This window comes from Mesoplodon bidens (genome assembly GCF_964165515.1).
Source record: "Mesoplodon bidens genome assembly, chromosome: 3".
Lineage (NCBI taxonomy): Eukaryota > Metazoa > Chordata > Mammalia > Artiodactyla > Ziphiidae > Mesoplodon > Mesoplodon bidens.
This window is the reverse complement of record NC_138178.1, coordinates 151,112,109-151,127,024: the sequence shown is the minus strand read 5'-3', so window position 1 is coordinate 151,127,024 and position 14,916 is coordinate 151,112,109. Positions and strand designations below refer to the sequence as shown.

General features: G+C 40.3%; 1 protein-coding gene across 1 annotated transcript in view; it reads left to right on the top strand.

Annotated features, from left to right (window-relative positions):
- The window catches only part of TMED10 (transmembrane p24 trafficking protein 10), a 44,273-nt gene that overhangs the window by 13,446 nt on the left and 15,911 nt on the right, over positions 1–14,916 (top strand). Inside the window, exons 2-3 of the mRNA XM_081230297.1 lie at positions 5,553–5,664; positions 10,792–10,865. Coding sequence (XP_081086423.1) covers positions 5,553–5,664; positions 10,792–10,865 — 186 coding nt within the window. The remainder of the gene's footprint in view (positions 1–5,552; positions 5,665–10,791; positions 10,866–14,916) is intronic.

Here is a 14,916-nt window from a genome sequence, read left to right as displayed (position 1 = left end):
AAAACAAATGATGTGTAACCCAACTTGTTTCTCTCTTAATCTTGGCTTCCAGAAAACTGAGAACCAAATTTATTATGCAGATACCATTTGCTTAGTTCATTTGATAGTGCCTATTAGTTTCTTCCTCCACGTGAACTCTATTCCTTAATTCCTAATTGCTTTATTTGCCTAGTGTTTGGGCCTACGCTACTTAAAGATCCTTTTGAAGTAGGCAGGGTATTATCTTGAATGTGTGGTCAAGGAAAGGGGGCAGGCTTCAGGAGTAGAAGAACTGCTCAAGAACCTGTTTTCTCTGGCCACTGCCTAGAATCGTCCAAGAAAATCCAATTCTAAATGAGTCTTGTTTTCCCAGTGGACCTGTATTCTCACTTATTTGATGGTTTTGGTGTGAGTATTCACATATTCTTGACATCAGCTACTGTGCATATACATACAATTAACACTTTCTTCCCTACTTTGTAAGTTGTGAACTTTGATTTGCTTTTCTTCAGAAGGTGTTATCTAGAAAGATATCTTTATTACTTCCCATTCCTTGATGTCATATGGGCAAATTTTATGGCTTGATACTACCTTTGGTTAAGAACTTTACAGTAAATTTTATGTGTTTTTATTGTTAGGGGGAATCCTTTAAGGGTTTGCTCTTATAGTAGGTGAAAGTGGCAGTTATCATATTACCAAGGTGGTTCTCTAGTAGAATTTAAGAAGAAAAAATTAAATCTCTCAATTTTTGAGAAACCAGATGATCTTTTAAAGTGATCTGTAATCAGAACATTTTAATTAAAGAAATTTAAAACCATCATTTCGGCCTATTAGACTTTGTCGGCTCTGGCTAGTTACTGAGATTTGCCCAGTTTTCTATTCCCTGAGTTTAGCTACCTGCTGATTTATGTAATTATGCTGGGGTTAGGGCATGTGGTTTTTTTCTTTCTTTTTTAAGGTCAGTGGCTTGGCTCCTTAATAGCTGCAAAGTTATGAACTACGTGGGAAACCTACTGATTTTCAGAAAAATTCTGGGATCTGTTAGAATCCCCAACAGTCTATAAGAGCCTAACATGAAGGTTAAATTGTCAAGTTGCCTGTCTGGATTTCCAAATATCTGGATAGATACCCTTATATAGTTGTGTCACCTGAAGGTCATAGGGAGTATAGAAATGTGGAGACACTGATGGAAATGTGATGATTATCACACACTATTTCCAGGAGGTAAATTTCATGCTGATAAATGGTATAGGCAGTGATGGGTGTTTTGCCTTCAGCCTCTTGTAAAATATTTGCATCTTTAATACATTTTCAGATGTCATAGAAAGAGCCAACAATGCAAGTGGTTCTACCATGACTATAGTTCCTCAGTACAGTGTAGCAGAACACAATTTAAACAATTTTTACTCCTTCCAAGAACCAGTTGGAAGTGTGGATTGTATCTGAGTCTTTCAGAAGAACATGGCAGACTTCTTAATTCATTTTGCAAAGTACTCAATGAAGGATTTTTGCCACTGCTTAATAAGAGTTTTCTGACCTGTACCTAGGATCCTTTGTCATCTAAAGAGGCTCCTGTCCTTAAATAATTTTTTTTGAAGAACACTTTTAAAATCTTAAGAGAGGGGCTTCCCTGGTGGCGCAGTGGTTGAGAATCTGCCTGCCAATGCAGGGGACACGGGTTCGAGCCCTGGTGTGGGAAGATCCCACATTCCGCGGAGCAGCTAGGCCCATGAGCCACAACTACTGAGCCTGCGCGTCTGGAGCCTGTGCTCCGCAACAAGAGAGGCCGCCATAGTGAGAGGCCCGCGCACCGCGATGAAGAGTGGCCCCCGCTTGCCACAACTAGAGAAAGCCCTCGCACAGAAACGAAGACCCAACACAGCCAAAAGATAAAAAATATATAAAAATAAATTTAAAATAAAAAATAAATAAAGATATTCTAGGGCACATGGATTTAAAAAAAAATCTTAGGAGAATGCAAAGAGATCATAAGCTATTCTTCTAGGAAATAACCTGGTTGGGCAAATTTATGCCAAGTCTTGTAAGTCTGATTAAGTTGAATTGTCCTTTGTTTGGCTTTTTCTTTCAGTTGATAATTCAGGAAAAGTATCACATGAACAAGAGGCCTTAGGAATTTCCAGGGCTAAATATTCCCATGCAGATTGTTTATTTATTGCTGACTTCAAGGCCTCTACCTTGTGGCTGCCTGCTAATCCCTCTAAGGTGGAGAATGCAGACTGAACAGTGCCATGTCCCACTCAAGAGGACTCTCAGACTCTCTGACTTGCACCAACCCAAAGAATCCATCAGATTCTGTTAGTCTTTCTTGGCTTCTGTGCATTCCACTTCCTTCAGCCATTCCTGCTGTGGGGCTGCAACATGGAATGTGGAAAGAGCATAGGTTTTAGACCCTGTCTTCAAATCTACATACACAATTTATTAGCTCTGTGATAATGAACAAGTTACTAAGTTTCTGCCTCAGTAAAATGGGGATAATAAGACTGGCTTCTCTGGGATTGTTGTGAGGATTAAAGACTATGTAGGTAAAGTTTATAACATAATTCCTTAATCCCCGTATCCTTCCAAACCATGCAGTTGTAGACCCCAGACCTAAATCATATAATACTTTTCTTTGCTCCTGCATCCTGGCTGCTAGGTGCGGCCACTAGAAATCCATGGTCCCTGATCTCAGCTCTCACCTCAGTGCTGCCCAACAGTTATTTCGTGTGATTTTAGCCAGCTTTCTTCCTATCCTGGGCAGAGGTCAGATATCGGTGGCCCAGAAGTTGGTTCTATAGACATTTTTGTTTGGCCTTGAGATCGTTTTTCAAATGTTGGGATTGGTTGTGAGGAGTTAAAAACTAGGAGATTTCAAATAACAGTTAAAATGTTTAGGTTCTTTTGGAGAATTAGATTGTCTGAAAAGCTGGCATGCCATGGTAGTAATTGGTTTCTCCCTTGAGACAGGCCTGTCTCCTGTTTGCCACATTGTTCGCCACACCCTGTGGACTTGTGCTGGCCCATTAGACTCAGTTTATGCTGCTTGCTTGGTCTTTGTGGGCATTCACTTTTTGGTCTTGTCCTGTGGACTCTCTGGGTTTTTTTTGTTTGTTTGTTTGTTTTTAAATAGTTATTTATTTATTTAGCTTGCACCGGGTCTTAGTTGAGGCGTGCTCTCCATTTTTATTTTATTTATTTATTTATTTTTATTTTTTTCTCCGTTTTTAAAATTCCTCAGATGTGACCCCTTCTCTCCATACACAAAGCCTTCATCATCTCTAACCTGGAGTACTGGGTTAGTGTCCTAACACATTTTCTTATCTCCAGTATTGTCCCTCTTGAGTCTGTCTTCACAGTGTTATCAGATTTATCTTTCTAAACTGCAAGTTGAATCACATCACTCTGGTTTCAAATTCTTCATTTCCTTTCCACTTTGTGCACAATAAACTCCTTAGCATGATGTTGTAGTTCTACATGATCTGGCTAGTATCTCTCCAGCCACTTAACCTCTCTGTGCCTCAGTTTCCTCCTGTGGACATGGGAGAAAAAATACTTCTTACCTGTAGGGTTATAGTGAAGATCAAGTAAAAAATGCATATAAAGCCCTTGGCACAGTACTCAGCACTTAGTAAGTGCTTAATAAATACTAGCTATTAGTGTTATGGTGATACCATGTTTATGTTCTGTTTTGTTTTTCTGGACCTAAGCCTTCATATTTGCTGTCTCTTCTACCCTGAATGTCTTTCCTCCTATTCTTCCCTTGATTGCAACCCATCCTTCATGACTCAGCTCCTGTGTCACCTCCTCCACGATACGCTCTGTGACCCTCCATAATCCCATGGCACAGACGCACTCTCCACACTGCAGCAAAGTTGTCTCATTTCTTATTCTTCTCCTATTTATACTCTTAAGCCCTTCAAAGATGGGAACCATCTTCCACATCCTATTTCTCCAGTGACCAGTGCAGATCCAGGCATCTTAAATGTTTGACAAATTAATGAATGATCAACATCATTCATAGCAGAAGATACTTGGTTAATATTACTGCTGTTACTCTTAGGGACTTTAGCTGTGCCATAAAACCTATTTTATTAACCCATCATTTCAAATTTGTCTAGCAGTGGTAACTATTCTTTCGTTATGTTTTTCTTTCCAAAACTGAAATAACTTTATTTCTGACCATAAGTGATACATGCTTTTGTAGAAAAAAAAATTATAAAGAACTCTCACTACTCAGAAATAACTAGTGTTATTAAAGTGCTTTAAATATATAGGTGTATATGTATACTATTCAATTTTTATATTTAAAATCTCATCTATAATTGAATCTTGTTTTACACATTAGAACGTCCAGTTTAATATAATGAATCCACTATTTTTGTGTTCTACATTTCAAGTAGCTTCCTGTCTTAGGTCATGAAATGTGCCTTCTGCCAAGACAACCATGTGCTCTAGAAAAGAAGCCTGAGACCTGGTCTATCATATTACTGTGTCAAGTCCTTGCTTTATATGCGACCGTTCACTTACCAATATATGCCGCTTCGTCTGTGCTTACAGGCCATTCTGTAGTAATGGAGCGGTATAAGTTTGGAAAACTAGAGCCAACAACCTGGAAGACAGGAATTATCATTTGTGGAAGCCAAAGATGTCTTTCTTAGGAGTAACTTCCTGCTTATCCCCCTGCCTTCCCCCACCCCTTGTAGCCATTGACATAATCCACATAAAATCTGAAGGAATAGCTCTGCCAGATTTTTCCTCCAGGCATGCCTTCTTTTCCTTCACTCCTTGTGTCAGGTGCTCCATTTCCACTCTCCACCCCTCCCCCCAACCATGTGTCAAGATTTGTTTTATACAGCAAATGCGTTCTTACATATCTTTCTCCTTTTTGTAGTATATTCTTTCAGTAATTGTCCACTTCCATTTTCCCTTTCTAGGAAATGATACTGGTCTACATTCTATAAAGTGAACCTTTGCTAATAAACCCACTTTATATCAACTATATCAACTGTGTGAAATTTGCTGTGTTTGGGTTTCACCTTCTAATCCAGTTCCTATCTTTGGGAATGGTTGGACCATAGTGATCATAACAGACTGTCTTTTTTTTTGGTTTTTTTTGATAAATTTATTTATGTTATTTATTTATTTTTGGCTGCGTTGGGTCTTCTTTGCTGCGCGCGGGCTTTCTCTAGTTGCAGCGAGCGGGGGCTACTCTTCTTTGTGGTGCATGGGCTTCTCATTGTCGTGGTTTCTCTTGTTGCAGAGCACGAGCTCTAGGCGCGCGGACTTCAGTAGTTGTGGCACGTGGGCTTCAGTAGTGTGGCTCGCGGGCTCTAGAGCGCAGGCTCAGTAGTTGTGGCGCACGATCTTATTTGCTCCGCAGCATGTGGGATCTTCCCGGACCAGGGCTCGAACCTGTGTCCCCTGCATTGGCAGGCGGATTCTTAACCACTGCGCCACCAGGGAAGCCCTAGACTATCTTTTATAGACAGTGTTTCTTTCCATTTCTCCAATTTCTATAAGTTCTCTTCCCGAGTATTATTTGCTGCCTGTTCTTGCTTACTTTTTACTTTTAGATTACAGATTCTGCTGGCCATATTCTGTACTCCAAGGAGGATGCAACCAAGGGGAAGTTTGCCTTTACCACTGAAGACTATGACATGTTCGAAGTGTGTTTTGAGAGCAAGGGTAAGTAAATCAGAGTATTTTCCCTGAATTAAGTATCATCTTCTAAGCAAGTTAGAGCGTGAACTATCTCTCTTGGTCTGGGCAGGAAGAGGAAATGGAAACTACATTTGCTGGAGTGCACACACATATAAGTGAAAGTTGGCAAATTGGTAGAGTTCTTATGTGCAGGAGTAGGCATTTCTTGAATCCTGTGATATACTTGGCTTGAATGATAGAGTTGAATTTGGTATAGATGCTAGAAAATAGTGCATTTATATGCTAGTGACATGTTTTCTTTGGGATTAGAAGTAAGGTCTATCTGACAAATAATGTATCATCAGAAGCAGTTTCGATCTCCAGGGCACTTGCTGTTTCCTAGTCCTGATAGCTTGCCGTGCCTTCTTCTGTGCATCTCAAGGCCAAGAGTCCTTAGTAACTTTTAGGCTGATTGATTACCTGATGGCTTCTGTGCTCAGTGGTTGGGGAAAAAGCAGATGCCTTTTCACTCCCTATTCTTCAGCTTCAAGGACACCGGGCTCTAAAAGCTGTATGCATTTATACCTGTTTTATTACTTGGGACCCTTTGGGGCTGCAGGACACAAAAGCATAACTCAAACTGGCTTAAAGAGGAAGAAGAGAAAGACCATGTGACTCTCTGAACCGGGGAGTCTACAGTGTGGTACTGACTTCAGGCAGGGCTGTATCTTGGGGTTTTAACGGTATCATTGGAACCTTACATTGTTTTTAGTGCTTCCTCTTTTTGCCTCCATTTGACTTTATTCTCAGGCTTTCTCCGTATGGTAGCAAAAGGACTCCTGGCAATTTTACATTTATAGAATGTTCAGAACATACGATCCTAGAAGAAAAGCAAGCACCTTTGTCAACACCTCCAACATATTCCCAGGAATAGCAAAAGAACCAGCTGCTTTTAATAGTTAACCAGAAATTGACCCCTGATCTAAAGTGGGTCAATTTAACCTAAAAGCTAAGGGAGTTTGCCTGAAGTAAATGGAATAATAGATTAAGAATAGAAAATTAAAAGACTGTAATAGTGATTTCATGACTGATACCCTTCTCCCTGCCCCCACCCCTGCCAGTTCCAGGATGTCTCAACAGTATTCTAGACATTTCCACATGGTTGTGCTATTCTTACCTCAAAACTCAAACATCTATGACTGTATTCATGACCTACTCTTTCAAATTAGTTCCCCTCAGTCATCAGTATTAACACCATCCTTCCAGTTACTTGGGCTCACATATTTGAAATTACATACTTTTGTCTTTTCCAGTCTGTCATCAAGTTATGCTGATACTTCTTTCAAAATACCTCCTGTATCTGCCACCACACAGATCTGAACTCTAATCTTTCAAATCATGGATCATGTCGTTAGCCTTCTAACTGATATCCCTGCTTTTAATATATCCAAATACTGCCACCAGATTTATCTCCTAAAACACATCTTTCATTATGTCAGTCCTTTTTCAAAAGCTTTCCCTTCTTTGTAGTGGCAGTAATATTCCTGTTCTATAGAATGAAACACAGAATCATGAAGTTTTCAAGCTAGAAGGGACTTTAGGCATCATGGCTTTTAATAGTCTTTATACTCTTGCTCCATCCAACCTTATCTTCCTCTGCCCATCAGGCCCCAGTCATTCTGGTTTGCTCTTCCTTCTGAACATGTCAGATTTATTCATTTGTTGGAATGCTCTCTTCCCATATGAACATAGGATTACCTTTAGTTTTGGGGGTTTTTCGTTTTCCTTTTTTAATTTTTTTCTTTTTCGGCTGTGCCAAGTCTTAGTTGCCCCACGTGGGATCTTTGTTGCGGCGTGTTTAGTTGTGGCATGCAGACTTCTTAGTTGCAGCATGTGGACTCTTAGGTGTGGCATGCATGTGGGACCTAGTTCCCCTACCAGGGATCGAACCAGGGCCCCCTGCATTGGGAGTGTGGAGTCTTACCCACTGGACCAAAGGGAAGTCCCTACCTTTAGTTCTTTTAGAATGCATCCCTCAGCCGTTCTAGTCTGCTTGATATCTCAATCAATTGATTGATTCACCCATCACTGTTCTAGGTGTTGGGGATATAGCAGTGAATAAAACAGAAGTCTCTGTTCTCAGTGGAACTTACATTTTCATTGGAGCAAGCAGACAGTAGACAAATATAAGTCAAATGGGGGCTTCCCTGGTGGCTCAGTGGTTAAGAATCCACCTGCCAATGTGGGAGACACAGGTTCAAGCCCTGGTCCAGGAAGCTCCCACATGCCGCGGAGCAACTAAGCCCGTGCGCCACAACTACTGAGCCTGCACTCTAGAGCCCGTGAGCCACAACTACTGAAGCTTGTGTGCCTAGAGCACATGCTCGGTAATAAGAGAAGCCTTGTGCACCACAACAAAGAGTAGCCCCCGCTTGCCGCAACTAGAGAAAAGCCCGCGTGCAGCAACGAAGACCCAATGCAGCCATAAATAAATTTATTTATTTATTTATTAAAAAAAAAAAAAGAAGTCAGATGGTAATGAGGGCTTTGGAGAAAAAGCAAACACCTAAGATGCTGAGCATGTCTCAGAAACAGCAAGGAGGTCAGTGTGGCTTCCTCTGAATAGCGCATCACTTACTGATTGGATTGTTTATTTAAGTATTTGAATATATATATCTCTCACACACACAGCCTTGTGTTGTTTAAGTGTCTCGTGTGTATATCTTACATTCCCAACTTCGAACTCTTTAAAGGCAGAGATTATCTTTTGTTCTGAATTTCTTATATGCTGGTGCTGTGCATGTAAATGCCTAGGAACTAGTTCAAAAATGTGTGTGTGTATATATGTATAAATGTATGTGTACACACACGTTATAGCCAGCACTCAATTTCTAATTTCATTTGTGTTTATTCAGCTGTTTATTCTGATGTGAAGACCTGATACCTTGTAGTCTTTGGAACACCTTTTAAAAGACTGTCTATTTGTCAGGCAAATGCAGAGAGAAATTTCAAAGGGTCTTTTTGCAAAGGAGACCCTTTATGGCCATGATGTCAGCTAAGGGGATACGCTGGCTGTTCTATGCAAGAAATTGTATGGTCTGGACTCAGGTGGTCTGTGGTTTTGTGGTTTCGTTCGTGTTTGAATAATGCTAAAGCTGCGCTGTGGCAAACAGAGATAGGAGAAGAGTCTGTTAGGAAGAGAATATCTTGATCATTTGGACCAGGCGGAGCTGTGAGCTGCTTGGATTTCACAACTTTTTAAGTGAGGAAGGAGAAGCAAATATTTGCATTGAATCTCTTATGGGCAGTGCTGTGATCAGGATTGCACATTAGATTTGGGAGAAGATACCTCTCTGGGTGTCACTTTTTGTTTTGCTTTCTTTTGTTTTGGAAGCCTAATTGGTTTAATGCTCAGAAGGTATTTGTGACTTGGCTTAGTTTCTTTCTTTTTCTTTTTTTTTTTTTTTAAATAAATGTATTTATTTGTTTATTTATTTTTGGCTGTGTTGGGTTTCCATTGTTGCATGCGGGCTTTCTCTAGTTGCAGCAGGCGGGGGCTACCCTTTATTACATGTGCAGGCTTCTCATTGCAGTGGCTTCTCTTTGTTGCAGAACACGGGCTCTAGGCACGTGGGCTTCAGTAGTCGGGGCGCATGGGCTTAGTTGCTCCGCGGCATGTGGGATCTTCCCGGACCAGGACTCGAAGCCTTTTCCCCTGCATTGGCAGGCGGATTCTTAACCACTGCACCACCAGGGAAGTCCTTGGCTTAGTTTCTTGATCCTACCTATTCAGTCTTATTTTATTGCTTTCAAATTGATCTTTCTAGTCTATCTAAAAGAACTTCTTTACTGTCTTTTAAACATGCCACAATCCTTTCAATAGCTGAGTCTTTGTTCATGTGTTCCCTTCTGTCCAGATACTTTGTCTGCCGTCAGGTGCTACCTCTCAAGTGAAGTCTGTCCACAACTAATCTCTTCCCTCTTCTAACCTTTGCTCCATAGCTGGGATTGTCTGAACCATTTTTGTTTTTTCCTTAAAGTTTTATATGCTTTGCATTTTCACTGTAGCTGGTATGCATATTTATGTCTTAGATGCCCATAGAATTATTTGAAGGCAGAGATTGCAGTCTCCAGCACGGTTCTAGCACCTTGTGAGTTCTCAATGAGTAGTTTCTGAATTGATGTTTCAGAAAATCTCCAGTGTTTCTCAGGGTACAGTACCATTCTCTATGGCTTATGGTCTCAGGAACCACGATGCTTAACTGGCAGTATTTCCCAAAACTCCTAATTTCATGCAAGCAGTTTTTAATTATACAAGTAATCAGGTGAATTCCAGGAGATTGAGACTGAGCAGTTTTCTGGACCTCTTTTGAATCTTTCCCTTTCTCCTACTTGATGATGTAAGAATAGAATTCCTTTTGATCAAGCTGAATCAGATTATCTTTTCTAATATGAACATTGCTCTGTTGGTCCTACTATCCCAAATAGACTTTTCTGTTTGTAAGAAGTATCCCTGAGAATTTTACTCTTACTGTTAACTTTCTTCTTGGGCTCTTCTAAAGGCTGTGTGGGAATAGTCCCATAACACTTTATTTACCTGTTGAAATGGCCTTACATTGACCAAAATGTTTGAAATAAGTGGAATAGTAGACAAATCCTCTGTACTTTTCAGTACTCGTATTTGTATTAAGTAAATTCAGGCTTAGCGTATACCCAGTAATCCTTCTCTGAGAATTTCACAGGTCAACCTTTTCAGATGTGGAAATGTGCCTTTTCAGCCTAAGTTGGTGCCCACTACCTATTGGTCTATATGCCACTCAGTTGTATGCTGTTGTGACTTTTATTTCCTAATCCAGTGAGCCTGTGTGTTTTCTCTTCCCCTGTTCTGTTCCTCTGTAGTACCAGCTGCAGTATCTTGTGTCCTGCTCCCTCAGAGATGTTTGCCAGCAGCATGTTCTTGTCACTTTCTGGCACCCCACACAGATAGAGGCTTTGTCTGGAATGCTTGTGATTTTTAGCCAGAGCCAGGAATTTTCTGCAGCTGAGTAGGGGGAGGAGTTGCCGCTGTTTCCCTCTATTGAGAGGGTAGGGCTTAGGGAGAGGGAGGGTGGGTGGGTGATTTCCCGGAATTTTAAATATTCCGCACAATGAATCCTTTGATTTCTTTCTCAGGAACAGGGCGGATACCTGACCAACTCGTGATCCTAGACATGAAGCATGGAGTGGAGGCGAAAAATTACGAAGAGGTATGTCCTGCTGTAACAGCCAGTAGAGGCAGTAGCTTGCTGTTCTGTGAGGTTTCTGTGACCTAGTCAGGCCAACAGGCTGTGCTTTGCCCAGGAGGCTGTGGTTTTCTCAGCAGTCATGTGATAACCAGCTTGATATAAAAAGTTGTGTTAACAGCCTTGAACAATAATTCTGGCTGTGCTGTCAGCCAAATGACTGGACCAACTGTCCCATAGAAATGTTGGTGTGATAAAACTCAAGCATATGCCGTTAGTGCTCTTGAGACGTCTGAAACCAGATATATATTTATAATTTTTAAAAGCTGGAATTCATTTATGTTAATGTTCAAGGTTAAGTGATTTTTAAAAAAATTCCTATGGCTTTTATTCCTGGACTGACAGCTATGTATATAACTAGGGCATAGATTCAGTGCTGTTTTAGACTTGAACAGTTGTGCTGTCTTTGAGAAACACAATAATCAAAAGTAGCTTTTAGTTAAAATAATTCCAAATTTTTCAAAGAGAGAGCAAGACGGAAGAAAAAACTGCAAGAGCCGAGGAGTTTTGCTGACAGGAAGTATTGTAGAGAATAAAAATAGGCATTTATTTGGGTGGTAGGGAGGTGGAAGTGTGCATAGAATTAGGGGAATAGAGACCAAGCCCTTTTAATCTCAAGTATCGTGAGAGACTCTGGGGGCAGCACAAAATGGTTCTTCAAGTGAAGAGCACCTTTGAAAAACCACAAGAACTATTTAAGACTGGAGGATTGATCTTTACAGAAAGATAAGAGTGTTTGTACCGAGATCAGTCTTTTTACAGCAGTACCTGAAGGCATGAAGAAGAGGTGGGGTACAGGAAAGGTGAGTGGCTTTTGAAGAATGTAAACAGAATAAGCAAAGGAAAGTTGTTTTAAGTGATTTAAGAGAATTTTCTAGGAATGTTGGAACAGGAGAAGTTATTCTATCTTTGGTCAGAACTTGGAAGGGAAACATCCTAAAATGGAAGATTGGAAGCGACTGGCTGGTTCTGCGACAGGAAGTAGTACTACAATGATTGCAGCTCTCCAGGTCTTTCCTCTTTTTTCCTAGTTCATGTGTGTGTTCAACTGAACAAAACTACACTGAGTTATTTGTAGGGAATAAACAGGAGCAAGTGATGCAGTTGTGAATGGAAGACAGTTCCTAGTGGAGACTTTGATTTGCTTGTTTCTGTCTCCAGGCTAGTTTAAGTAAAAGAAATAAAGCAAGAGCTTCTTTGTTTGATGAACTTAAGAGTAAACTGAAAAATCCAAGAATCCTAATTATATCTAAATAAGATCATGTAAGTTAAAGCACTGTTGTATGGTATAACACTAAGAAAAATGCTGTATTATCATGAGGTAGGAGAATAGGTAAGATGATTTTCAGTTTTTGAGTACTGCTGCTATATTCTCAACCTCAGATTGGATATTAGACATAACTTGTTTTTCTCTAAAACAGATGGTATTATTGTGAGTTTACATATAGAATGATGTGGACGTCACTATCGTAGGGCATTTTATTTTTTTATTATTTTTTTAATATATCTTTATTGGAGTATAGCTGCTTCACAATACTGCCCTAGCCTCTGTCGCACAACAAAGTGAATCAGCCACATGCACGCATACATCCCCATGTCCCCACCCTCTTGAGCCTCCCTCCCACCCTCCCTATCCCACCCCTCTAGGTCATCGCAAAGCACGGCACCGAGCTGATCTCCTGTGCTCTGCAACTGCTTCCCCACTAGCTATTTTACATTCGGTCGTGAATATATGTCGATGCCACTCTCACTTCGCCCCAGCTTCCCCCTCCACCCTGTGTCTTCAAGTCCATTCTCTATGTCTATGTCTTTATTCCTGCCCTGCCACTAGGTTCATTAGTACCATTTTATTTAGATTCCCTATATATGCGTTAGCATATGGTATTTGTTCTTCTCTTTTTGACTTACTTCACTCTGTATGACAGACTCTAGGTCCATCCACCTCACTACAAATAACTCAATTTCGTTTCTTTTTATGGCTGAGTAATAATTCCATTGTATATATGTGCCACATCTTCTTTATCCATTCATCTGTCGATGCACATTTAGATTGCTTCCATGTCCTGACTATTGTAAATAGTGCTGCAATGAACATTGTGGTACATGTCTTTTTTTGAATTACGTTTTTCTTAGGGTATATGCCCAGTAGTGGGATTGCTGGGTCATATGGTAGTTCTATTTTTAGTTTTTTAAAAAACCTCCATACTGTTCGCCATAGTGTTTGTATCAATTTACATTCCCACCAACAGTGCAGGACGGTTCCCTTTTTACCACACTCTTTCCAGCATTTATTGTTTGTAGATTTTTTGATGATGGCCATTCTGACCGTTGTGAGATGATACCTCATTGTAGTTTTGATTTGCATTTCTCTAATAATTAGTGATGTTGAGCATCTTTTCATGTGCCTCTTGGCCATCTGTATGTCTTCTTTGGTGAAATGTCTATTTAGGTCTTCCACCCTTTTTTTTTTTTTTTTTAAGCAGAGGTCTTCTTAGAAGCCCATATGATTTAAATTTATTTATTTATTTATTTTTGGCTGTGTTGGGTCTTCGTTTCTGTGCGAGGACTTTCTCTAGTTGTGGCGAGCGGGGGCCACTCTTCATCGCGGTGTGCGGGCCTCTCACTGTGGCGGCCTCTCTTGTTGCGGAGCACTGGCTCCAGACGCGCAGGCTCAGTAGTTGTGGCTCATGGGCCCAGTTGCTCCGCGGCATGCGGGTTCTTCCCAGACCAGGGCTCGAACCCATGTCCCCTGCACTGGCAGGCAGATTCTCAACCACTGCACCACCAGGGAAGCCCCTTCCACCCATTTTTTAATTGGATTGTTTGTTTTTTTGATATTGAGCTCCATGAGCTGTTTGTATATTTTGGAGATTAATCCTTTGTCCGTTGTTTCATTTGCACATATTTTCTGCCATTCTGAGGGTTGTCTTTTCGTCTTATTTATGGTCTCCTTTGCTGTGCAAAAGCTTTTAAGTTTCATTACGTCCCATTTGTTTATTTTTGTTTTTATTTGCATTACTCTAGGAGGTGGGTCAAAAAAAGACCTTGCTGTGGTTTATGTCAAAGAGTGTTCTTCCTATGTTTTCCTCTAAGAGTTTTATAGTGTCTGGTCTTACTTTTAGGTCTTTAATCCATTTTGAGTTTATTTTTGTGTATGGTGTTAGGTACTGTTCTAAATTCATTCTTTTACATGTAGCTGTCCAGTTTTCCCAGCACCAGTTATCGAAGAGGCTGTCTTTTCTCCATTTTATGTTCTTGCCTCCTTTGTCGTAAATTAGGTGGCCATACGTGTGTGGGTTTATCTCTGGGCTTTCTATCTTGTACCATTGATCTATATTTCTGTTTTCGTGCCAGTACCATACTGTCTTTTATTATTTTTTTAATTTATATTTTTATACAGCAAGTTCTTATTAGTTATCCACTTTATACATATTAGTGTATATATGTCAATCCCAATCTCCCAATTCATCACTCCACCACCACCACCACCACCCCCGCCACTTTCCCCACTTGGTGTCCATACGTTTGTTCTCTATATCTGTGTCTCTGTTTCTGCCCTGCAAACCAGTTCATACTGTCTTGAATACTGTAGCTTTGTAGTATAGTTTGAAGTTGGGGAGCCTGATTCCTCCAGCTCTGTTTTTCTTTCTCAAGATTGCGTTAGCTTTTTGGGGTCTTGTGTGTTTCCATGTGAATTGTAAATTTTTTTTTCTAATTCTGTGAAGAATGCCATTGGTAATTTGATAGGGATTGCATTGAATCTGTAGGTTGCTTTGAGTAGTATAGCCATTTCCACAATACTGAGTCTTCCAATCCAGGAACATTTTATATCTCTCCATCTGTTTATGCCATCTTTGATTTCTTTCATCAGTGTTTTATAGTTTTCTGAGTACACATCTTTCACCTCCTTAGATAGGTTTATTCCTAGGTATTTTATTCTTTTTGTTGTGATGGTAAATGGGATTGTTTCCTTAATTTCTCATATGATTTTTTGTTGTTAGTGTATAGGAATGCA